The sequence below is a fragment of the Pteronotus mesoamericanus genome, unplaced genomic scaffold (genome assembly GCF_021234165.1).
Source record: "Pteronotus mesoamericanus isolate MK-2021 breed Mesoamerican mustached bat unplaced genomic scaffold, CSHL_Meso_final scaffold_476, whole genome shotgun sequence".
NCBI classification, from domain to species: Eukaryota; Metazoa; Chordata; class Mammalia; order Chiroptera; family Mormoopidae; genus Pteronotus; species Pteronotus mesoamericanus.
Genome location: NW_026555318.1, coordinates 445,214 through 469,911, shown reverse-complemented (window position 1 = coordinate 469,911; position 24,698 = coordinate 445,214). Strand labels below are relative to the sequence as shown.

The 24,698-nt window shown below is 56.6% G+C and overlaps 4 protein-coding genes across 9 annotated transcripts; all 4 read left to right on the top strand.

Annotated features, from left to right (window-relative positions):
- The first annotated feature begins 322 nt into the window (after positions 1–322).
- On the top strand, positions 323–7,270 carry NAGLU (N-acetyl-alpha-glucosaminidase). The gene is made up of 6 exons (XM_054593873.1): positions 323–722; positions 1,994–2,141; positions 2,993–3,139; positions 3,301–3,386; positions 4,395–4,651; positions 5,739–7,270. The coding sequence occupies exons 1-6, from the start codon at positions 337–339 to the stop codon at positions 6,947–6,949; spliced, it is 2,235 nt and encodes a 744-aa protein (XP_054449848.1). The 5' UTR covers positions 323–336; the 3' UTR covers positions 6,950–7,270.
- Positions 7,271–7,670: 400 nt separating this feature from the next.
- On the top strand, positions 7,671–9,556 carry HSD17B1 (hydroxysteroid 17-beta dehydrogenase 1). The gene is made up of 6 exons (XM_054593643.1): positions 7,671–7,767; positions 7,869–8,036; positions 8,177–8,356; positions 8,464–8,557; positions 9,042–9,219; positions 9,317–9,556. The coding sequence occupies exons 1-6, from the start codon at positions 7,671–7,673 to the stop codon at positions 9,554–9,556; spliced, it is 957 nt and encodes a 318-aa protein (XP_054449618.1).
- Positions 9,557–15,019: 5,463 nt separating this feature from the next.
- Positions 15,020–19,230, top strand: COASY (Coenzyme A synthase). 3 transcript variants are annotated; one of them, XM_054593793.1, is made up of 10 exons: positions 15,020–15,146; positions 15,548–16,258; positions 16,881–17,095; positions 17,368–17,499; positions 17,629–17,818; positions 17,901–17,965; positions 18,152–18,236; positions 18,412–18,509; positions 18,600–18,746; positions 18,866–19,230. In XM_054593793.1, exons 2-10 carry the CDS (start codon positions 15,559–15,561, stop codon positions 18,905–18,907), a joined length of 1,674 nt encoding a protein of 557 aa, XP_054449768.1. In that variant the 5' UTR covers positions 15,020–15,146; positions 15,548–15,558; the 3' UTR covers positions 18,908–19,230. The 3 variants fall into 3 exon arrangements, with proteins under 3 accessions (XP_054449768.1, XP_054449767.1, XP_054449769.1); XM_054593792.1 differs by having other exon boundaries at positions 15,020–15,152; XM_054593794.1 differs by having other exon boundaries at positions 15,020–15,152; positions 15,477–16,258.
- Positions 19,231–19,938: 708 nt separating this feature from the next.
- Positions 19,939–24,693, top strand: MLX (MAX dimerization protein MLX). 4 transcript variants are annotated; one of them, XM_054593796.1, is made up of 8 exons: positions 19,939–20,076; positions 20,526–20,562; positions 21,033–21,122; positions 21,393–21,499; positions 21,754–21,853; positions 22,038–22,137; positions 22,505–22,706; positions 23,656–24,688. In XM_054593796.1, the coding sequence occupies exons 1-8, from the start codon at positions 20,035–20,037 to the stop codon at positions 23,710–23,712; spliced, it is 735 nt and encodes a 244-aa protein (XP_054449771.1). In that variant the 5' UTR covers positions 19,939–20,034; the 3' UTR covers positions 23,713–24,688. The 4 variants fall into 4 exon arrangements, with proteins under 4 accessions (XP_054449771.1, XP_054449773.1, XP_054449770.1 ...); XM_054593795.1 differs by lacking the exon at positions 19,939–20,076 and adding an exon at positions 20,124–20,243 and having other exon boundaries at positions 23,656–24,692; XM_054593798.1 differs by lacking the exon at positions 21,033–21,122.
- The last annotated feature ends 5 nt before the right edge of the window (positions 24,694–24,698 follow it).

Genomic DNA, 24,698 nt, shown 5'->3' with positions numbered 1-24,698 from the left:
CCAGAGGGGGGTGGCTGTGCTTGGATGAGTGGAAGGAAAGCGATTCGCGCGGGAAAGAGCGTCGCACCTGAAGACGCTTGTGAAGGAGAGCGGGCCACCACCGGCCCCAGACTCCCTTCGTTGCTGGGGTCACGCGCTTCTGCACCACGCGCAGTCAGAAGACACCCTCAGGCTGCGGTCTGGGACCCGGAAGCCCAGTCTCGCTGCGGCCTGCGGGTACTTTACCTTCGGTTCCACGTGACCTAAACCCCGCAGCTGATTGGACCCAGGCTGTCCCGCCCGCTAGGCCCGAGTCCCGACTAGGTTTTCCATGGGCGGGGCTGACACCGCTGGACCATGGAGGTGGTGGCGGTGGCCGCGGCTCTGGGGTTCCTGCTACTGGCCGTGGAGGGTTCCTGGGCCGGGGACGAGGCCCGGGAGGCGGAGGCCGTGCGGGAGCTACTGACCCGGCTGCTGGGGCCCGGACCAGCGGCCGCCTTCTCGGTGTCAGTGGAGCGCGCCCTGGCGGCCGAGTCCGGCCTGGACACCTACCGCCTGAGCGGCGGCGGCGCCGGGGCGCAGGTGCGGGTGCTCGGCTCCACGGGCGTAGCCGCTGCCGCGGGGCTGCACCGCTACCTGCGCGACTTCTGCGGCTGCCACGTGGCCTGGTCGGGCTCTCAGCTGCACCTGCCGCAGCCGCTACCCGCCGTGCCGGAGGAGCTGACCGAGGCCACGCCCAACAGGTACCGGCGGGACCCGCCCGTCGGCTCCCCTGCCGCAGCCGCCTACCTGCCTGCAGCCCGCGTGCACACCTCCCTGAAGCCCCGGCCCACCCCCGCGCTCGGGGCGGGATAGGAAGCGCTAGCCTGAGGGCCGCAGACCTCTGGTTTCGGATCCTCCTAGCACTGCTCTGTCCTCCTAACTCAAAAAAGAACCTAGAAGCTTTGGGTAGAAATAAGTGATAAAGGTTTATTCAAGGGTCTAAGGGTTTATAAACTGGTAACACAACTAAGCAATAGTCTAGGGTGTTTCCAAGAAGAAAGAAAAGCTAAGAGTTCTTACAGTAAAAGGTACATTTTTCCAAGATCAGGCGAGATGGGGCGCGTTCGGGGTGGTACGGCCCTAGCTGTAAAAGGTACATTCTTGAAAGAATGATCTTGCACTCTTAACCTCTGCATGGGTTCCAGGTGGTAAGACTGTGGGCTGCATGTGAACCTTTTTCTTTAAGTTAGCCAAGGGTTATCTGGAGTTCGCTAGATATCCAAACATTGATGCAGGACCGGAAAGATCAAAAGTTAAAACAAGAATAAATAGAATTTGCTTCCCCAAGTCTCAACCTGCTTGATTTTAGTAATTTAGCAGTTTGCCTACAGTGACTACACTTCATTTATTCACTCTATTCCTCAGCCTCTAAAAGCCGTGTGTCCTTGAGCAGTCACTCAGCCTCTCTGAGCCTTGGTTGGCCCACCCCAAAAAAATGGAAACAATGACATCTGCCGTGCAGTGTTGGTTGTGAGGCTTTGCACGGTGATGGGAGTAGAATTTGCATAATTGGGGATCGGTAAATGCCATTTCTTTGCTTCCCCACCCTCTCTTCGAAGGTGTTTCCCGAGGAATGACCCATACCCCTCTCACAGGCCCGCGTTCTAGCTCTTCCCTCACTGCATGGAGCTGATGTGTTACCCCTTCCGAGGCAGGGACCAACTCTGCCTGATGGCGCTGCAGCACTCCGCACAGGGTGGGGACTCTAGAAGAGTTGAATGGAACATGCTCTCAGATATCTGCGGGGCTCAAGAGCCCTGAAGGGGTGCTGGGGGCAGGTGGGTGGGCACCTCAGAAGCTCAGGTCCTGAGCCTTAGCTCCACCGTGGGGGGTATATCCCCAAGTGAAACAGTAGAGGGGCCACAGTTGGAGCTCCTCCCCTCTGGGCTAGATCTGGGGTCAGGCAGCCTCCTGAGCTCTTCCGGGATGATGGGCATCAGGGACACACCCCAGCTCACGCCCCTGCCCGCAGGTACCGCTATTACCAGAACGTGTGTACGCAAAGCTACTCCTTCGTGTGGTGGGACTGGGCCCGCTGGGAACAGGAGATTGACTGGATGGCACTGAATGGCATCAACCTGGCGCTGGCCTGGAGCGGCCAGGAGGCCATCTGGCAGCGGGTACGTGCCCACCCCAGGAGCCCGCCCCCGACTCCCACCGCCTCATCAGCACAGCATCAGGAACACAGAGAATAAGGGCTCCGGAAGTGTCTGTGGCGGGCGCGATGGCTCCAGCCCTCTGGAAACAGGCTTCCGCTGAGACAAGCGGAGGAACGCTTACCGAGAGCTGGACCCCAGCGCGGCGCTGCTGTGAGCACTTTGAGAAACCAGGGCTCCCCTCCCTGCCCCGTGTCCAGTCAGTCTTCTGCTTCTACAGATTCTGCCTCATTAGCAGTTCTTGACCTGCCTCATCCTCTTCATCCTCAGTCACAGCCCTAGTTCAGGCTCTCATGCCCTCCTCCTGGACCCCCACAAGAGCCTCTGCACAGGACTCTTGGCTTTCCCGCTTCTGCTCGCCGGAGTGCCCTTTCTGAAATGCAGGTCTGGCCAGGACCTGCCACTAACACTCAGGAGTGTCCCATTACCTTCAGTCTCTGCCAGACCTGGGAGCTTCCATCCCCAGGCCCCCAGGGCTCTCGCTGAACTTTGGGGTGCTCAGGCTCCCCACAAGCTCTCCTCACCCATCACTCCAGCCAGCCTTGCTCCGTGAAGCCTTCTGAGGCCCCTTCCTTGTTTTGGCAAGAGCCCCTCTGTGCCTCGCCTCACCTGTGTGACAAGGGAGACGTAGTAGTAAACTCACCAGTTCACAGATATCTTTCTACTGGACTGTGGGCTCCTTGCAGGCAGAGGTTGCATTTTGTCTGAGTCACCGTAGGGCACAGCACAGACAAGAGATGAGTGAATGTTTGTCCAATGAATGAATGAATGGAGATCAGTGTCCTTAAGTGTGTGGGGGTTGCCTTCCTCTGCAGGTGTACCTGGCCTTGGGCCTGACCCAGTCAGAGATCGATGAGCACTTCACTGGTCCGGCCTTCCTGGCCTGGGGGCGCATGGGCAACCTGCACACCTGGGGTGGGCCCCTCCCCCGCTCCTGGCACCTCAAGCAGCTTTACCTGCAGGTAAAATAATGGGGAAGGGCAGGGCAGAACTGCGCTGGACAGTAACAAGCCTAGGGAGGGTGGTATCAGGTTCTCAGGTAGACCCTGAGGACCCTGTGTGCCCAGGGAAGGGAGGCCTCCCATCTCGGGCCATGCTCACCAGCTCCCCCCATTCTTCTCAGCACCGGATCCTGGACCGCATGCGCTCCTTCGGCATGACCCCCGTGTTGCCTGCATTTGCAGGGCATGTCCCCAAGGCTATAACCAGGTGAGGCTCCCCCCACCCTCACCCGCTCAGCTCAGAGATGGGATTTATTTTCTCCTGCAAGACATGATGTAAAGAAGAACTGAAGCTCTGGATGTAGCCCTGCCTTGACTCCTGGCTCTGCTACCTGCTAGCCGTGTGACCTTGAACAGATTATGTGACTGCTCCGTGCCCCAGTTGCCTCACTTGTAAAATACAAATATACACAGCTGGGCACAGAGTCTTAGCAAAAGGCAGCTCTCCGAGCGGTAGTCGGGGTGCGCTGGTGTCTGTCCTTCCTGCTCCTCTGTGCTGCCCCCATCCTCTCCTGTGGCTGGGAAACTTCTTCCAGGCCCGGCTGAGACCTGCCCTCCTTCTAAGCCCTGCTGGCGCCCCCAGCATTGGTTACCACCCCCTTCATGCCCACGAGCACCCCGTTGCCACCACCACGTTCACGGTACTCCGTGCACGCTGCCAGCCTCCCCGGCCACCCCTCCATCTCTCCACGTGGGTGGCAGGAGCCTCATGCATACTTTCAGCAGACGTTTGTCGGGCTGTCTGGGGCTGCCAGGCCAGGCTCTGTGCTGGGCCCTGGGGAGGCGGCCACAAAGGGGCACTGAGTTCCTGCTGGAGGGGGGGGAATAGGTGGGTGGGGCTACGGTACCTAGATAGGGCCCACCTCTCCGTCAAGGTCACTTCTGCCTGGGGAAGGAGGGCAGCAAGGGTTCCAAGCAGGGGCAGTCCTGGCCCAGGCCTTGAAAAATGAGTGCTGCTTGCTGCAGGCAGTGGGAGGGGGGAGACAGCGAAAGCTTTCCAGATGAGGTAAAACTCAAAAGACACCAAGGAGTGACCAGCTGGGTGAGCAGGGAGGGAGGAGGGAAGGACTCCAGGCCCGGGGCACAGTGTGCGCACGGGCTCAGAGGCCTGCGAGGCCAGGGTGCGTTCCAGGAGCTGCAGGTGAGTCAGTGGGGCTGGTCATGAAGACCGTGTCAGCCTCCAGTAAATGTCTGGACTGTTCCCACCCCCAACAAGGGTGTTCCCTCAGGTCAATGTCACCCAGCTGGGCACCTGGGGACACTTCAACTGCTCCTACTCCTGCTCCTTCCTTCTGGCTCCGGAAGACCCCCTGTTCCCCATCGTGGGGAGCCTCTTCCTGCGGGAGGTGACCAAGGAGTTCGGCACGGACCACATCTACGGGGCCGACACTTTCAATGAGATGCAGCCCCCGTCCTCAGAGCCCGCCTACCTCGCCGCGGCCACTGCCGCCGTCTACCAGGCCATGACCACAGGTTTGGCGCCGGGGGGTTGGGCAGGGGAGCCCCTGGACCCTCGGGGGCTGGGAACAACACCTGACTGTGACACGTAGCGCTTCACAGTTTGCCGAGCCCTTGCACGCACACGTCACCCCATGCGATCAGACTGGTCGAGGGGTGAGCTCTGGAGCCAGTCAACCTACTCACACTCTGGCATTGCCACTTCCTGCCTGTGTGACTGCTAACAGGTCACCTCCTTCCCAGTGCCTCAGTGGCTTCGTCTATAACGTGGGGCTCCCTCTTCGGTGGAATGATGCCCAGCCCGGAGTAAAACGCCGTTGAAAGCTGGCTGTTGAAAATCCAGGGGTGGGCAAAAGTAGGGGTACAGTTGTGAATACCTAAACCACGGAGTTTGTTCTTATTATTTATTAATGATTTTATCATTTACGTTATAACTGTAAACCTCCTTTTGCCCACCCCGTATTTTACCTGGTCTCTACCTCCATGCTGAGTACTTAACCCAGGCCAGAGATTGGAGAATGTGCCCGAAGCTGTTAGGTGCCCTTCCTGGTGCAAAAATGGGGACCCAGCGCTCCTTCCTGCTGCTCACAGGGGAGGGGGGTGGGGGAGAGGAGCCAGGCCAGGAGTGGAGGCCTCTCGGCGGGGAGGCCTCTGTGTCCGGCAGGGAGGGGACCGGTTAGTTCAGCGTTCCTTGAACAGCGCTGCCCCAAGTCTGAGGGGACACAGAGCCCGTCAGATCTGCAGACCCAGCCTCCTTCCCTTCCCTCCCCCACCTCGTGAGTGAGAATGACCAGGGCTGGAGCCCAGGAATGTGTGTTTTAACCAGCCCTCTGGGTAATTCAGATGTTCCACAAAGCTTGACAGCGCCCAGCTGGAGCTCCCATTGGTGGGGAGGAGAGAGGAAGGGTGTGTGTCATGAAGTGCCCGCCGGTGCAGGGGGCGGGGGCGGGGGGGCATGGTACGGGGAAGGGGGGCGTCCTGTGGTAGTCACTAAACTTCCCTGGACCCCTGTTTCCTCATCTGTAGAATGGGGTGAGTGTCCTCCTGACCTCTCCTCTCTTCTCATCACCCCTCTTCTCTGTCCCCCTCACCCCACCCACAGTGGACCCCGACGCTGTATGGCTCCTCCAAGGCTGGCTCTTCCAGCACCAGCCCCAGTTCTGGGGCCCTGCCCAGGTGGGGGCTGTGCTCAGGGCAGTGCCCCGTGGCCGCCTCCTGGTTCTGGACCTGTTTGCTGAGAGCCAGCCCGTGTACAAGCGCACAGCCTCCTTCCAGGGCCAGCCGTTCATCTGGTGCATGCTGCACAACTTCGGGGGCAACCACGGCCTGTTTGGGGCCCTGGAGGCCGTGAACCGAGGCCCTGCAGCCGCCCGCCTCTTCCCCAACTCCACCATGGTCGGCACGGGCATGGCCCCCGAAGGCATTGGCCAGAACGAGGTGGTCTATGCCCTCATGGCGGAGCTGGGCTGGCGGAAGGACCCAGTGACAGATTTGGGGGCCTGGGCGACCAGCTTTGCAGCCCGGCGGTATGGGGCCTCCCAAGGGGACGCAGAGGCAGCATGGAGGCTACTTCTCAGGAGCGTCTACAACTGCTCCGGCGAGGCCTGCAGTGGCCACAATCGCAGCCCCCTGGTCAGGCGGCCGTCCCTGCACATGGTTACCACAGTCTGGTACAACCGATCAGACGTGTTTGAGGCCTGGCGGCTGCTGCTGACAGCCAGTCCCACCCTGGCTGCCAGCCCCGCCTTCCGCTACGACCTGGTGGACATCAGTCGCCAGGCGGTGCAGGAGCTGGTCAGCTTGTACTACGAGGAAGTGAGGACTGCCTACCGGAACAAGGAGCTGGTTCCCCTGCTGCGGGCGGCAGGCATGCTGGCCTACGAGCTTCTGCCCTCGCTGGATGACCTGCTGGCTAGTGACCGCCACTTCCTGCTGGGCAGCTGGCTGGAGCAGGCCCGGGCAGCGGCGGTCAGTGAGGCCGAGGCCCACTTCTATGAACAGAACAGCCGCTACCAGCTGACCCTTTGGGGGCCGGAGGGCAACATTCTAGACTACGCCAACAAGCAGCTGGCCGGCCTGGTGGCCGACTACTATACCCCCCGCTGGCGACTCTTCTTGGACATGCTGGTTGAGAGCCTCGTCCAAGGTGTCCCCTTCCAACAGCACCAGTTTGAGAAGGATGCCTTCCAGCTGGAGCAAACCTTTGTCCTCACTACACGGAGGTATCCTAACCAACCCCGAGGTGACACTGTGGACCTGGCCAAGAAGCTCTTCCTCAAGCATTACCCCCGGTGGGTGGCTGGCTCCTTGTGACAGATGAACCACCCCAGGCCATGCTCTCCCCAAACGCCAGGCCCCGGGCAGGTTCCGGGTCTGGCGTTGGGCAGGCGTCACTAGAGGTCTCCAGGCCTGGGTGAAGGAACCCGAGACCTGCCAGTCGGATCAGGGGAAAGAGATTTGGAGGGAAGTGAGCTGTCCTCCCCCAGCCCACCCCCAAATTTGGGATCAAAGTACTCTTTCAATACAACTTAATAAACTGATGAACCAGGCCTGTCTGTCTGATGTCACTGCTACGACCCCTTGGAGTGCTCCGGGTTAGAGCGTGGACAGCGGAGTGAGGTCCTTCTCCCCGCCCCCTTGCCTTGTCTTCCCTGACCTCTGAACTGAGAATGCCTTCCCAAAGCATTTCCTTTCATACCCTCTGCAGCAAACTCTAGAAGTTACCATCCTCTCTGTGGGACAGGGATATTGCCCAGGGATTTCAGGGCCCACCTGGGAGCCCACACCTACGATTACTAAGCTTCGCCTCACCTCTGTCCAACTAAGGAAGGGCATTCCAAACAGCTGGCTCACCTCTGCCTTGACCTTAGAGCAGAGTGGGGAGAGCCAGCTGGGGACTGCCAGAGGGTGCAGCCTTGAGATGGTGCTGAAGACACAACACGGGGCAGGGCGTGGGCGGGGCCAAAGAGGCGCTATCTGGTCCAGAGGCTGGAGCCTAACCCTCCCTGCGCCTCTCCCACTCTCCTCTCGTGTCATGGACCGCGCAGTGGTTCTCATCACCGGCTGCTCCTCGGGCATCGGCCTGCACCTGGCCCTGCGTCTCGCGTCAGACCCATCCCAGGGCTTCAAAGGTACATGAGTGGTTTTGGATGGAGAGCAAACCCCTGGTCCAAAAGAATCTAGGTAAGTTAAGTAGGCCAATCAGATCCTTGTTTTCTCCCGCAACCTGCAGTGTATGCCACTTTCCGGGACCTGCGCACGCAGGGCCAGCTGTGGGAGGCAGCCAAGTCCCGAGGGTGTTCTCCCAGCTCCCTGGAGACACTGCAGCTGGACGTGCAGGATGCAGATTCTGTGGCTGCAGCCAGGGCACGTGTGACTGAAGGCCGTGTGGACGTTTTGGGTGAGCCTCCCCAAAATGCACGCAAGAGCCTCCCCTGGCCTGTGTCCAACCCCAGATATCCAGCAGCCCAGGGCACCCAGGGGATCCAGCTGGGGCAAGGGGCAGCGCGTCAGGCATGGGGGCCAAACCTCTCCCCGCAGTGTGCAACGCCGGCCGGGGCCTGCACGGGCCACTGGAGGCGCACTCAGCTGACGCCGTGGGCTCTGTGCTGAACGTGAACTTGGTCGGGATGGTGCAGGTGCTCCAGGCCTTCCTGCCGGACATGAAGCGCCGCCGCTCAGGGCGTATCCTGGTGACCGGGAGCATGGGAGGCTTGATGGGTGAGTAGAAGGGGCCTGGCTGGGGGTGAGACAGGCCGCGGCCCAGCAGCGGGCTTTCCACAGGTGCGCTCGCCAACGCTTCTCAGCAGCCTCCTCTCTCCTCGAAGGGCTGCCCTTCAACGAAGTTTACTGTGCCAGCAAGTTTGCGATTGAAGGTCTGTGTGAGAGTCTGGCGGTTCAGCTGCTGCCCTTCGGGATCCAGTGAGTCACCGCCCCGCCCCCGGTGCCCTCTGAATCCTGATGGAAACCCCCATACCCAGCTCATCTCTTCCCAGGGGGTCTCGCTGGCCCCTCCCTACTACAGCCCGTATTTGTTGTGTGCCAGGCACTGTACTGGGCCTATAGCACATGCAAGACTAGTGAGTGAGGTGTCTGTGTTATGATTGGGAAGCTCTGGCCCAGAAGGTTTAGCCAACTCCCGCAAGGCCACACCATACGTCAGTTACCCAGCCAAGCTGGAATCCTGACGCTCTCACCCTCAGGTGGACGTGGGAGCCCTTCTTGGGCACTGAACCACTTTTCAAACGCCCGGGTTAGCCTATGCTCCTGCCACCTGCCCACGTGCAGACCCCTTCCCACGCTCCTGCCGCGTGCGGGTGGCAGCAGGGGGCTGGGGGCCCGGCCGGGGGCCCCGTCCTCATGAGCCCCCAGCCCACCCGCTCCTCTGCTGCTCTCGGGTCGCCAGCGTGAGCCTCATCGAGTGCGGCCCGGTGCGCACCGCCTTCCAGGAAAAGATCCAGGACAGCCTCAGCGCAACGCTGGACCATGTAGACGCCCAAACCCGAAGCCTCTTCTCCCAGTACCAGCGCCACTTCCAGCAGGTCTTCCGCGAGGAGGCGCAGGACCCAGAAGAAGTGACAGAGGTGGGTGCCAGGCAGGGCTCCCGGAGTCGGGGCGGCACCCAGGCCCGCGCGCGCGCGCGCCCAGCCCCAGCTAACGTGCTCGCTCCCTCCTGCTCAGGTCTTCCTCGCGGCGCTGCGTGACCTGCGGCCCGCCCTGCGCTACTTCACCTCCGAGGCCATCCTGCCCCTGGTGCGTCTGCGCCTCGCTGACCCCAGTGGCTGCAGCTATGTCACTGCCATATACCGCTCCGTGTTCGGTGACAAGCCCGCCAAGGGTTCTGACGGTGTTCAAATGGAGGCCGGAGCCGGAGAATGGGGGGACCCTGAGCTTGGTGCTCCTCCAGCCGCCCCGCAATAAAGGCCTGGTCCCCACGGTCTGTCTCTTTCTCTCCTTTGCGTCCTGGGAATGTGCGGTTCTGGAAAATAGAGCGGAGCTGCACTGCACTGGCGAGGGCAGCAAGTGGGAGACCTGGAAAGACCTTGTTAGCCTGAGTTATACCTGCCCGGAAGCCTCCCAGAATGAGGGGAGAGCCAGCCAGGGTCATCCTGCAAGTCCACTGCTCTTGCCTGCAGCTTTAGGAGTTAGGACAACTTGGATGGTGGGGAAAGTCTGGTTGTGACTTGGCCACCAGTCATGGGACTTCAGGCAAGTTCTTTACCCTCTGAGAGTCTATTTTCTTAGCTGTAAAATGGGTATAATACCTATGTCATGGATCATAGTATGAATTACTTGAGGTGATGCTCGAAAGTGCTGGTGTAGAGGTCTTCACGGCGGCCATCGCTGTTACTGCTGGTGATGTTACTAGTGTTGTAATTATAGTCCCATGGGGAAGCCAGATGTGCAAATAAGAAACAAGGCCAAATGAATTAAAAGGAGGCAGCCCCACTCACCCTTCTCCTCGTCCCCCACCCTGGGCCAAACTTCGTGGGAGGGATCCCCAGGAGCCCAGAAGCTGCCTCTCACCAGGAGGTCTGGTGGAGGCTCCAGGCCTGGCTGGTCTGCCCAGGTGTCTGTCTTCCTTCCTGAAGCCAGGGAGGGAGCTGGGGCGCAGGAGCCACTGAAGGGCCTGGGGGGCTGTGGGGCCACCTCCTGCTAACCTCCTCAGAGGCTGGCGCTGGAGGAGGGTGGAGAGCGAACAGAAACTAGGTGAGTAGGTGTCAGGCAGAGGAGAGAGGCAGGGCTGCCCTGGAGGGAACTGTGCCCTGAGAGAGAGATTAGGAAATGAGGAGGGGACAACCAGCGCAGAGAGGCCAGCTGCCGAGAGCCAAGAAGTGCCAATGGAGAGGAACCTCCAGGCTTTCTGGGGCTTTGGGTGGGGCTTTGGGGGAAGGGAGCGCTGCATCTCGACCTGTCCCTACTCCTAGAAAGTGACATGCCCCGAGTCTTTGGCCCGCCTGCTGCTTCTGCCCCTAGGGGGCAGGTTCAGAGGGGCCTCAGGCACCCCGTCCCTGCCTGTCTCCCTGCCCTTCTGGCCCAGATGGGACTGCTGTCCCTGCAGCGTCCAGGAAGGCCACCGGAAAGCGGCAGGGCCAAGGTGGCACGCAGCTCTGGACCATGGTAACTGTTCTCTTTGCTCGCGTGTGTGAGTGTGCGTAGGCACACGCTCAAGAGGTCACCGGTGGGGGGACGTGAGGAAGGCAGAACGTGCCCACGCTCTCTTCCGTGCATCCATACTCTCCACAATCCCAAGTAGTCCTGTAGCAGAGCCCCCTGTGATTTTAATGTGCATAGTAATTTTGGCAGCTAGAATTAAATAATTTAATGCTTTTTTTTGCACTTTTTATCTTTTAAATATATTTTATTGATTATGCTGTTACAGTTGTCCCAATTTTTTCCTCCTTGGCTCCCCTCCACCTCGTACCCTCATTCCCTCCATCAACCCCCCACACACACACACCCCACCCCCACTTAATTAGGCCTCTGTTCAAACATTAACCACTCTGCTTGCTCAACTCCTTTTGTTCTCAGGAATGTAGTAATGAGTTACTGAAGTGGTATCTCTTTGTAGATCAGGAGGTGCTAACTTCAGAGTCAGAAAGAGAATTTTATCAGTTTGTTGTGCAGAAGGAAAGAATGTCTTCAAGGTAGCTGTGGCCAGTTGCTGGTACCCAGGAGTCTGATGCAGAAAACAGTCTGATTCAGTATATGACAATTTCATGCATCCAGTTGCTTAGTTCAAAAATCTCAGACACTCCTTAACTCCAGTTTCTCTCATTCCCTCGACCAGTCCAGCAAATACGGACAGCTCTACCTCAATCCTCAAGGCACATTTGGAAATTACCCTAGTTCCTGCGCTATCATCTCTCCTGAATTTTGCAACAGCTTCCTAACTGGTTTCGCTGATTCCACCCTTGCCTGACAACAGTAAAGTTTTCACAGTGCAGCCAGAATGACCTTTTCTTTTTCTTCTTCTTTTTTTAATTTTCACCAGAGAACATATTTCATTGCTTTTAGAGAGAGAAGAAGGGAAAGAGAAACATCAATGTGAAAGAGAAACATTGATCAGTTGCCTCCCATATATGCCCAGAAACAAGAGTCGAACCCACAACCTAGGTATGTCCCCTGACCAGAAATCGAACCTACAGTCTTTCTGTGTGCAGGACAACGCTCCAGCCAATTGAGACACATCAGCCAGGGCCCGATGATCTCTTAAGAATGAAAGTCTACTCATTTCTTGTCTCTACTCAAAGCACCTTCTGTGGCTTCCTTTCTCAGCAGTCTAATGTTTTTCCCCAAGGCCTCCCTACACCTTTGTTGATCTGGCCCCGCCTCCTTTTTGACTGGTCTTACTGCTCGTCCTCAGCTAACCCCGCTCTCCTGGCCTTCTGCCTCAGGGCCTTTGAACTGTGTTTCTTCTGTTCGGTCCATTTTCCCTCAGGCCTTTGCTGTTTTCCTGGATGACTCTATCTAAAATAGCGTTCCCTCCCCTTCACTGCAGTCCCCTTACCCTGTTTTACTTTGTTTCCTAGGACTTATCATCACTAGGTGTATTTATAAACTTATTTATTGACTTATTGACTTTATTGTTAGAGATTTATTTATACCCTTTACCATCGCATCCCAAGACACACAGGAATCTAAGTTCCAGGAGGGCAGGGATTTTGTCTTGCCCCACGATGATTCAGCGGGGGAATCAGCATCCCTTCCAGGTGGTAGGGTAGGACTGGAGGATCATGGCTTTCATTTCTGCAGTGCATGAGGCCTTCACAGACAGAAATGTAGATGCTCTGTCTCATTCCCAACTCCCTAAGGAGTTGCTGCACCTCCTCTGTAGATTTTCAGGGTCCACTATGACCGGGGTGATCCCTCCCATTGGGCCAAGCCTCTCTGCAGGCTAGAATAATCCAATCCCTAAGGGGGTGAGTACCTTGAACCTCCCCAAGTGCCATGCATGCGCTGCTGGAAGGCAGGGTGTGTGGCAATGTTGCTCATGTTCTCTGTCTCCTGCCTGGGCAGAGAAATGCTATTGCTCCCTTCTCCCATCCCAGAGCTGCTCTAGCCATGCCAAGGTACCTTCCCTGGCCTTGTGCTGGGACTTAGCTGCAACATCAGTACGCTCAGCAGAAGTATGTCCTCTCATCATGAAATTTTCTTGAACTGGGGACTGCCCCACTGGCTGGGGTTGTCATTGCTGGGTTTTTGCTTTCCTTTTTATTAGGGGTTGGATGGCATAGGGCGCTTTGTCCATTTACCTCTGTCGATTTGTCCATTTGTCCGTCGATCACTGCAGCGCCCGCCCCTTCCCTCTCGTCCTCTTCCCGGGATCCCACCTCTAAGCGTCCCAATCAGGCTTTGTCACAAGCACTCATGCCTTAATCCGAAGCATTTTATGCCCCTCTAGCTTTGCAAAACAGCATGCTAAAGCCTCCCACTTACTCTCCTGCTCTCCCACCTGTCTGCCAGTCCCAAAGTGAGCAGAGTTGTGCACAGCTGCAGATCCTTTCTAACTTCGGCTGTTCTTCCAATTTTCTACCTCCATCTTCAGCCTCTATTTGGGCATTGGCGGCCAGCCAAAGTGCCCGCCATCGAGGCCAGCCCACTGCGGCAGCCACTGGGGCCCCCTCCTTCGGGCAGCGTGCTGTGTGCAGTTCTTCAAACATGCGCATGAGGCCTCCCGGTGTCTGGGGTGTCCCTGGACTCACGTGGTAGTCCACAAGCATCTAACATACAGGCCACCCCTCCCCGTGCAGAGGTCCATGGTAAACCTGAATTTCCCCAGCAGATGCCTCTTTGCCAAGGCCCATTTCTTCAGTCTCCTAGTTGGTTTGCCATTTTTGGTTTGCAACCTGGGGAGTTCCCGGGTGGAATCTGAAACTGGCCCCCTGTACACAGGAGGCGAGGAAGAAAGAGACAGGGAACTCCAGGTTAGTAGGGTTTTTTACAAGTTTTTCAATTACAGTTTCACTCATTATTATCTTGCATTAGTTTCAGGTGTACAGCATAGTGCTTAAGTGTTGAATAAGCAAGAAGAAAAATTACTTATATCTTGTCCAGGGAAGACATAAGACAAGTAGATCTCCACTCCCACCCCAACCAGAATCTTAAAAGTTTACATGGAGGCTTTAACTAGGTTGAGTCATGTACACCGTCCAGATGGTCTCAACAACACACTATTCCCTCAATGTTTTGTCCTTGAAGACAGCTCCCACAGTGAGAATGGGGCGCAGAGCATACATTCCAAGGACAGAAGCAGGTGAGGAGCTTCCTAACGCCCAGATCCAGCTAAAGGGTCAACCAGCAGTTGTCCTCTCAATGCCCTGGTCCAATAGTGTAGGCATAGGAAATTGCGTGTACAGATGTTTCAGAGCAGTTCCCGGCAGTCTTTGCTTCTTCAAACTGCTCCTCTCTTTAAAATCCAACCTAAAATGTCTCCTCCAGGAAGCCTGGCCTCAGTACCTTGGTGGCTCTGCTAATTCTCCGTCCTTGATTCCAGGGGCAGATGCAGGCTCTGCGGGGCCAGACCCTTACACACGTTGGGGAGTGGGGGAAGGGACCTCTTTAAGAATACAAAAAACAAACGCGTCATTGTGAAAGTTAGCATTTATTTTTGTTTGGGAAAATCAACCACAGCACATAACTAGAATCTTGGAGATTGGTTTCCTTCTCTTTTGAGATCTCCATGGACAATCTACCTGAAATATTTCCTGATGGCAGCCTGGCTTCCCCCCCTCACGGAGACTACCAATTCCAGCTTTTCCAGCACTCATTAGCTACACAGTAAGCCCTCAACTTCGGCTCTTGCCCGCTTTTGTCCTGACCATTTTCCTCGTCTAACAGCTCTACTGAGCTCACACACAGAGCTCTCCTCCACCTCTCTCCTGCAAACTGGCACGTCACTGGTTTTGTGGGATGTGTAGAGCATCCCACGGGGGCCCCGAAATCACAATACATAGCGCCTGTCATTATCTCCCTAAATGTTCCTGAAACATACAGGACCTCAATTTTCCCATCTATGAAATGGGGACTTGGCCAGAGTTTTCCTGTGGCCGCCCACGTGAGGATCCTCGGACTGGGGGAAGCCAGCAGGACTCCAGGAACGCTGAGCCCTAATTTAAGCGTTACGTTGTGACGCCCCCACCTTCGTCTCCGTCATTTATTAAGAAAGTCAGGTGTTCTGCTTTTGTAGCTGTTTCCTTGATGAAGTCAATTTTTCTCTCAGGGTCTGAAGGGCATTCGTGAAATGGGCTTTCAAGCTCGCGTCGCCCTCCTCCGCCCAGTTCCTGCGTTGCAGAGGTCTGGAAAGCAGGGTTCATCCATTTCCCAAACTTCCCAACTCCGCCCCGCCCCGCCCCCTTAGAAGTTTCGCGAGAATTCCACTCCGGACAGAAACGGACATTTTGGCCTTTCTCGGATTCCGTAGCTCGCAGTCACAGTTGCTAAATTAGTCTTTCCGTGTTGCATCCGGGGAAGTCTTCTGTGGTGTTGAAAGTGGAACCAAACCCCGGAGGTATCAGTAAGTAGGGGATCTCGCCAAGCCTGAGTGTTTGCCTTTAGTCCCCTCCTTTGATTCCTTGAAGACCCTGGTGCAGCTTAGCAGGAGGGCCCAAAATTTCTGGATCCCCAGCCCTATGACTCAGGGGCTCCTGTTCAGTTTTCTCTCCCAGAATTTCGGTTCAGTTCAGCAAGCTCACCTCCCCGTCTTACAGATAAGGAAACGGAGTCTTACAGCACAGCCCCGAGGCGTGGTGTACTATGCCCTGTCCCCATCCCCGCCCCTGGGTTCCTCTCGATTGGCACAGATCTCACCCTCGCTCCCTGCTCCCTGCCTTGGGTCCAGGGTCCCCTACAGATATCGACCTCAGGCACATCCCCCTCAGTCACCCTCTACTGGTCTCCGACTGTCTGCAGGCGTAGGCAGCATGGCCTTATTCCGGTCGGGCCTTCTGGTGCTGACGACGCCGCTGACCTCCCTGGCCCGTCGCCTGGTCCCTATCCTGATCTCTGCGTCCCGGTTGGTGAATCACACACTCTATGTACACCTGCAGCCGGGCATGAGCCTGGAGGGCCCGGCTCAGCCCCAGTCCAGCCCCGTGCAGGCCACGTTTGAGGTTCTCGATTTCATCACGCACTTATATGCTGGCGCCAACATGCACACGAACCTGGACATCAGAATCCTGCTGACCAATATCCGAACCAAGAGCAGCTTTCTCCCTCCCCCAGCCAGCTCAGTCCAGAACCTGGCCCACCCGCCGGAGGTGGTGCTGACTGACTTCCAGACCCTGGATGGAAGCCAGTACAACCCGGTCAAACAGCAACTAGAGCGTTATGCCACCAGCTGTTACAGTTGTTGTCCACAACTTGCTTCAGTGCTACTATACCCTGATTATGGGCCTGGAGAGCTGCCTATGGAGCCCATGGAAGACCCTTTACCCTCCACTATTAGGCCATCCTACCCCGTGGCCCGATCTCCAAAGCAGCCCGTGCGTGGCTACCGTCGCGGGGCTGTGGGTGGCACGTTTGACCGCCTGCACAATGCCCACAAGGTGTTGCTCAGTGTTGCGTGCATCCTGGCCCAGGAGCGGCTTGTGGTGGGAGTAGCAGACAAAGACCTGTTGAAGAGTGAGTGGGCGAGACACTGGATTAGGGTGGTGGAGGACCCCCAAAACTCCTTGCACCTGCCAATGCAAGATTGAGAAAGGGTGGGGCCATCCATTACTTTCCACCCCTCCCAAATGTCACACACAGTGCCCAGCACTCAGTTGGTGCTAAGGAAATTTTGTTAAGTGAATAAAAGCAGCTTTCTCAGTGTGTGGTTTAGACACCACTCAATCAGAATCCCCAAATGTGGAGCCAAGGAATCTGCACTTTTAACAAGTTCTCCAGGTGAGGAAACCTAAAGTTTGAGACCCTGGGAATAAATGGATGAGTGAATTGTAGGTAGTGGTAGCAGAGACAATAAGAGGGGACTTGAAAACGATAAGGTTCTTGAAAGTCTCTGTCGGGTTCTGATGCCCACTGGTACTGCTAGTTCTGTGGACACACGCCAGCCCTTGCAGGGACTATTGTGCTTCCCTGCTGCCTTCCCTTCATAGCTTCCCCATCACAGACTGCTTCCCGGCTTAGCCCTTTCTTCCTGCCACCTGCCTCAGGAGATAGGATGTTTAGGGACACTCTTCCCCAACCTGGCCCATACTTTTCCTCCCCAGTAAAAAGACCTCACTGTTCTGGGCTCCTTCCTCAGGCAAGTTGCTCCCTGAGCTGCTCCAACCCTATGCAGAACGTGTGGAACATCTGAGTGAGTTCCTGGTGGACATCAAGCCCTCCTTGAATTTTGATATCGTACCCCTGCTGGACCCCTATGGGCCTGCTGGCTCTGACCCTTCCCTGGAGTTCCTGGCGGTCAGCGAGGAGACCTATCGAGGGGGGATGGCCGTCAACCGCTTCCGCCTTGAGAATGTAACCCGAGGGAGATTGGCAGAGGGAGTGGATGGGGATGGGGAGGGCCACGGTCGGGGGGCTGTTGGAAGTACCATGACCCCAGAGGACAGAAGAGAGGGCTCATGGTGGTAGAAAGAGGGAAGGAGGAACTTGTTCCCAGGCTGTCCTCTGAAGCAAGCTCTACCTCTGGGGTAAATAGGGAGGATAAAGGGGGCAAGTTGGGTGTCATTGTTTGCCCTTCTTCATCTCAGCCCTCCTTCCCTCTCCTCACCCCTCCTCCTCTACTTCAGGGCCTGGAAGAGCTTGCCTTGTACCAGATCCAGTTACTGAAGGACCTAAGCCACAGGGAAAATGAAGAGGACAAAGTCAGCTCCTCTAGCTTCCGCCAGCGAATGCTGGGAAAACTGCTTCGGCCTCCACATGTAAGCATGTCCTCCCTTCCTCCCCCCTGCTTGGGTGGGCTGATATGCTGGAAGGTAGAGACTGAAGGATTTAGCGCAAGCATGGGCCTGAGGACCCTGGTAACTAGGGTTCCTCTTGTCTACCCCCAGAAAAGTCCAGAGCTCCCCCCAGGTCTCTATGTGATTGGGCTGACGGGCATCAGTGGCTCTGGGAAGAGCTCAGTGGCTCAGCGGTTGAGGGGCCTGGGGGCTTTCGTCATCGACAGTGACCAACTCGGCCATCGGGCCTATGCCCCAGATGGTCCTGCCTACCAGCCCGTGTTGGAAACCTTTGGCACAGGTAACAACTGGAGAGGACTGAAGGAGGCCTGAAGTGAGGGGCTGGCCCGGTCTCCTTGCCCAGACCTGTCTCTGTCACCTAGATATTCTCCATAAAGATGGCACTATCAACAGGAAGGTCCTGGGCAGCCGGGTTTTTGGGAACAAGGTAAATACACACCTCTCCAAAGGTTCTCAGCTTCTGTAGACCCAGGGGTTGGGATCCAGTGGACCTCTCTGGTCTGGCTCAAAGTGCCAATTTCCATTTATCTATTCCCAACTACCTCATCTCTCGGGCTGGCTCCTTCTCCACGGGGAGGTAACCACAGCCCACTCCCTCTGTCCTGCTCCTCAGAAGCAGCTGAAGATGCTCACGGACATTACGTGGCCAGTTATCGCAAAGCTGGCCCGAGAGGAGATGGATCGGGCTGTGGCTGAGGGTGAGTGGGAAGGATGATGGGACTGGCCGAGGGGCACAGTTGAGCACATGCCTTTCCGAAGAGTTTCCCCACTCCAAGCCAGACCGTCCACTTTGCCGAGAACTGTGTTTCATTGGCTCTCTGACAGCTAGCAAGTGGCGGGGTACTGCTTGCAGTGACTGGGGTCTCCCTTTAGGAAAGCGTGTATGCGTGGTTGAAGCCGCCGTGCTACTCGAAGCTGGCTGGCAGAACATGGTGCATGAGGTGTGGACCATTGTCATCCCTGAGACTGAGGTATCTAGAGCCCACTTGCCACCCCATCTCCACTGCAGACTGCAGACTGCTCTAAGCCAGGGGTCCAGCAAATGTCATGTCTGTATCCAGGCTGTAAGACGAATTGTGGAGAGGGATGGCCTGAGTGAGGCCGCAGCTCAAAGCCGGCTGCAGAGCCAGATGAGTGGGCAGCAGCTTGTGGACCAGAGCCACGTGGTGCTAAGCACCTTATGGGAGCCCCATGTCACCCAGCGTCAGGTTGGTGCCCAGGGAAAGGCTGGGTTGTAGGAGTGGTGGGGGGCGGGGCGGGGGAGTCTCCAGTGGATTCCCGCCTGACTCCAACCTCTCTTCCTCCCAACATTCTGGCTCGCCCAAAGGTGGAGGAAGCCTGGGCCCTCCTGCAGAAGCGCATCCACTAGATGCCATCAGGTCATGACTGACAATGAGTTTTCTGTGGGGCCAGATTGGCCCTGGAGCTGACGAGAGATCCAGTGGTGAGGAGCAATGGGGGCTTCAGTGGTCACCCTGGAGCTTGGGCCCAGGGGGCTCTGAGCTAAGCCGGGCAGGGCAGGGCCTGGCGGACATGGGAAGCCTACCCAGCCTGCCAGTGTCCGGCCAACACTGATGATGTGGTCCACAGGAGAACAGGCTCCTCTGGCATTCCAACCCCATTACCTACCAGTGTCTGCGATACTTACGGTTGGGGCCATGGGCGGGCTGGGTGGGGGGCGGCAGGGGAAGGCAATCACTGGAAATTTGAACAGAATTAAAGGTGAATGTTTGCAGGTGCTGCCTATATGGTGTCTGCTTCCTGTTGCAATGCCTCTGGGTATCTTTGGGGCCCTTGAGCTACAGGCACTGGGCTCAGGCCTGAACTGGAAGCCAGCAGCACAGTGGTTAAGAGCATGGCCTTTGGAGCTAGTCGACGGAGGCCAGCCTTGGCCCTATCACTGGCTGTGCGCATTTGTACAAGTTACACACTTTCTAGGTTCCTCAGTTTCCTTACCTATAAAGTAGCATAATTTGGCTAACAGGCCCTTTGATAGCGTTAATTCCACAAGTATCCAGCCAGACGCTGCGTTGGGTGTTGGAAGACATCCTTTAACAAGCCAGGCGGGCCTGTGCCATCACAGAGCCTGCAGCCCGGTGAAGTGGGATGAGGAGGCCAGGACTACAAGTCGACGTGGCCTGGCGGGCCCCGGGGAAAGGCGTCCCCGGGAGCGGACAGGTAGTGCGGGTATGCACAACTATCTGCAACACTACTAGAACAAGCCTTTTGAAGGGACCTCATTTCACGTCATCAACCCCAAGGAAAGGAGAGAACAACAGGGTGACGCCTCCAAAGGCTCCTGTGTCAACCCAAACGGCAGCGTCAGCCCACCCGGCAGGATCCGTTTCCTCGCGCCGCGCACGCGCGCCACCCTCGCCCCGCCCCTTGCCTTTGGTCGCAGATTGGTAGGTTTGGGTCACATGGGTGCGCCTCGCGTGCCCTCGCGGCGAGGCGCGCGCGCACCCGCTAGTTGATTTCCGGTGCGGTGGGTAGGAGATGACGGAACCCGGCGCCTCCCCGGAGGACCCCTGGGTCAAGGCAAGCCCCGTGGGCGAGCACGCCGGTGAGGGGAGGACGGGTCGGGTGCGTGCACGTAGGGGGCCCGGAAGATGAGGGAAGTTCCTCCGGTCCCCAAAGTACCCCTACCTTCGCTCTCTGGGCCCAGGGGCTGCAGAGAAGACAGCTCACCCCCGGCGCGTTCCAAGGTGGGGAGATGACTGAGGCTTGTGTGTGCCAGTGTGAGGGTACGGGGTTTGGGACTGAGGAAGTGGAAGTGTGGGGCGGGCAGGATCATACCGGGGGCGGCGCTCCCACGAACTAAGCAGGTTTGGCTCTGGGGTGAATCCTGTAATTGCCTGCACGTGTGTGCCTGTCCTTTCGTTGCCTGCGCGTCCGTGTGTGTGCGTACGCGTGCACGCGGAGTGAATGGTGGCGACTTCCTCCGGGGTGGAGGTCTGATGAGCTTTTCTCCTTACTCGGTGCCGCAGGTGGAGTATGCCTACAGCGACAACAGCCTGGACCCCGGTGAGTGCCTCCCCTCTCGGCTTCAGCTGTGGAGTGACTGATACTCCCGCTTCAGCCCGGTAGATTCGATTGGCCTTGTCAGCCACACCTGACCAGTCCACTGTCCCTGAACCTGAGACAGTAAGGGAGGAGCTGGAGGACAAGAGCTGGAAGTGTGCGAGCGTGCCACCTAGTTCCCACTGTTCTGGAGCAGGGAAGTGATGGAAATAGTGACAGCCCGCATCAAGCCCAGATGTTACTTTGTGAAGCCAAGAAGCATCATTGCAGGCCAGGAGCAGTGTAGACACTAGGGACGGGGGCATCGCAGCATGGCCCCACAGGAAGTGGGTGGCCAAATGTGGCTGGCTTTTGAGTTTAAGGGGAAAGGCCAGCACTTAAGGATCAGGGAGCCATTGTGCCCACAGGTGTCCGAAGGGCCAGCAGTGTTCCCCTCACCTTACCCCTTAGTGACTGGGGCCTCTCTTTTCCAGGGCTTTTTGTAGAAGGCACCCGCAAAGGGAGTGTAGTGTCCAGAGCTAATAGCATCGGTTCCACCAGTGCCTCTTCCGTCCCCAACACAGGTAGGCAGCAACAGCCCCCAACCTGGCGGGGCTCAGATATGCCATCATTTTAGTATCTTTCTTAGACAGGGAGCTCCAGCCATCTACGTGGGCTGCTAGGGCCTTAGCGCCAGACACAGGGTGGCACCATCTTTCACCTCATGGCGAATATTAGGTTCCCATGTTCATCTGCCATCTGGGCACATTTTTCCCCAGTTAGGGAAGGGTGGACTAGCTGGGCCTTGCTGGGCCCCAGAATGACCTCTTCCTGCCCCTAACTCTTGAGTATAGATGACGAGGACAGTGATTACCACCAGGAGTCCTACAAGGAGTCCTACAAGGACCGGCGGCGGCGAGCACACACTCAGGCTGAACAGAAGAGGAGGGATGCCATCAAGGTGACTGGGGAGACCTCAGCCAGCCCAGGAGGGCCCTGGATATTTCAGATTCATTGTGCCCTGATCCCATCAGACGGTCCCAAGCGGCCTGGGGACAGCTAGTCTAGTCCCTGGACATGAAGCACCTCCTTCCTTCCAGCCCCTCACCCCTTTAGTTGTAAGCATAGAACTTGGTGTCATGGAAGAAAAGCTTTGTGCCAGTCTGCAATAACTCCTCCAAGGTAAGGAACCTGTTTCCCTTGTTCTCTCCACAGAGAGGCTATGATGACCTGCAGACCATCGTCCCCACCTGCCAGCAGCAGGACTTCTCCATCGGCTCCCAGAAGCTCAGCAAAGCCATCGTTCTACAGAAGAGTATGGCCAGGGCGCGCACCGGAGGGGTTGGGCTGTGAGGAGGCTGGCCTCAGGCCCGCTTCCAGCCTGGCCCTGGCGGGGCGGTTGCAGCGGGAGAGCTGGGGTAGGGGGAAAGAGGAGACAAGGGCAGCCTCGTCCTCTGGTTGAGACCTCTGTGCCCACCCCTTTTCCCACCCCACCCTAGCTATTGACTACATCCAGTTTTTACACAAGGAGAAGAAAAAGCAGGAGGAGGAGGTGTCCACACTCCGCAAGGACGTCATGGCCCTAAAGATCATGAAAGTGTAAGGGGGTGCTGAACTGTGGGAACCAGGGCTTCTGAGGGGACTGAGGCCAACTTCATTCAGGTCAAAGGCCACATCAGATAATACTCTCACTCCCTCAAGTGGTCACACAGAAGCAGGACTCTGTATCCCAAAGTCCCTGACACGTAGCAAACACTGGAAAGCCTGTTGGGTGAATGAAAGGAAGGTTGGAGAAGAGTTCTCCGTTTTTGACCCATAAGCAATATTTAGCTGATGAGTGTATCCCACAGGCTCTCCAGGAATCCCCTTCCGGGCGGGGGGGTGGCTTGTAGGGGCACCGGTTACGCTTCCTGGCCTGCTGGAGCTGCCCTAGCTGGCACCTTAGCCCTGGCCTGCTTGCTTTCAGGAACTATGAGCAGATTGTGAAGGCACACCAGGATAACCCCCATGAGGGGGAGGACCAGGTCTCTGACCAGGTCAAGTTCAACGTGTTTCAAGGCATCATGGACTCCCTGTTCCAGTCCTTCAATGCCTCCATCTCCATGGCCAGCTTCCAGGAGCTGTCGGCCTGCGTCTTCAGCTGGATTGAGGAGCACTGTAAGCCTCAGGTATGGGGCCTGGGGTCTTCTCCCCCACCTCAGGCCACGTGACCCAAGCCATTTTCAGAAAAGCAGGTAGTAGATTGTAGGTTTCTTCAGGGTGTTTCTACAACTTTAAGTACTCTTGTTCCCCCCGTTGCTTTCTCAAGTCCAGATTTTCCTTTTATGGTTGTGTCAAGTCTTAGCACTTATTCCTGCAAGATTAAGTCTGGCCTTGGTTTAGCCCCCGTTGTGGCCACTTCAGTCACTCCTTGGCTGCCCAGTATTTAAGTCTCCATGACTTGAAGCAGAATTACCTGGGGTTTTAGAAAGATTTCTGGCCCCCCCAACCCTGGACCTAGTAGTTTTTCCTAGGGCTTATTATTTGTAATGGTGCGGTTTGTTAATGGTATTAAACTTGAGTCTTATGCTTTTGAGGACTGGTCACTTTTTCTGAGACTTGAACGTGTATCTGAGAGTCTTGCTTGCTTTTTTGTTTCTCAACATTTTTATTGTGAGACACTTTAAACATACTGGAACGTTAAGAGAATTTACAACGAACATTTTACATATCTATTACCTAAGGCATCGGTCCCCAACCTCTTTCCAGGGACAGGGGGAGCGGGGGCACCGGGGCAGAGCTCAGGTGGCAATGCCTGCAGACCGCTGCTCGCCCGCTGTGAAGCCTGGTTCCTAACAGGCCAGACTGGTACTGGTCTGGAGCCTGGGGGTTGGGGACCCCATACCTATATTCTACCATTAAATTCTTTATACTTGCTTTATCACATAGCTGCCCATCCTTCCATCCTGTTTTGGGGGCATTGCAAAATAAACTGTAGACACCAGTGCTTCCCGGGGGCAGCTTTTACTCTAGGGAGCACACCCAGTCTAGGCAGGTGTCACAGACAGCTCTGTGCCCTCACCTGAGCTCTGTGCCCTCACCTGAGCAGCGTCTCTCTCCTTCTGCTACCCCTAACAGACCCTACGGGAGATCGTGATTGGTGTCCTGCACCAACTGAAGAACCAGCTTTACTGACCTGCAGACTAGCCAGCAAGAGGCCTTGAGTCTCCTACTTGGTCACAGAGCCACTGGGCCTGAGATCGGACTGCGACACCTTAGGCCAGTCAGCTGGTTTCTCCTTGATGTTTGGTTCCCTTGTCCCGCCTTGTTCTTAGTGGGGCTGGGGTGTTTGTTTTGTGAAAGTTTATGATTAATTTATTATATTGACCATAGAGCTCGAGCCTACCCAGTTTTCCCCCACCCTTCCCACTGAAGTCCTCAGAATGGGGGTCTGCTCTGGGTGCCCCCCTTCTCCTAAGCCTCAGGTTTCAAATTTTGGCACATGATCTACACATATTTAGAAACTACTGTTTGCCTGTTTTGGTCTCTTAGGTGATAACTGGCCCAAGTTTGGCCATTTTGGCAGTAGACGGACGGGAGGAAAGGATAAGAGGAAGCACTTCCACAGCTACAAAGGGTGAAAGGCCGTTCACGCCTAAGCTAGAGCTGCCTGGTCAGCCCCAGGTAAAGCCACAGCTTTCGGGCCAGCTCAGGGCAGGGCTGCGCGGCCCTTGCTCCTGCCTTCCGCCCGTTCACCTTCCTCCTCTGCTGTGGGCAGTGGAGAAGCAACCTCCCCACCTACTGCTCTCTGTCCCCACAGGTGGTAGCACTGCACAGCAAAGTCCAGTGTGACACAGCACCACATGTTAAAGTTTTTATTTTTCTAAATACCAACAACACAATTTTGCTAAAGTTATAATTTTAGAAAATTAGCTGGGCCTCAGAACCGCTCCCAGCTTCTGTCAGGTGCGCCTGGGGCTCCACCGCCCCTCAGGGCCGCCTGCATCTATCCCAGGACTGGGGGCAGCTGGAGGCCTCCGGGGGTACATAGCATGCGCTGCGGCCCTGCGCCCTCGAATGCTGTGTATGACAGCCTCTCTCTACCCTTGTCCCCCAAGCTCCCTTTTGCCTTCCTCAGGTTTGATATCTGGGAGGTTTGACTATCCAGAGGAAATTAAATA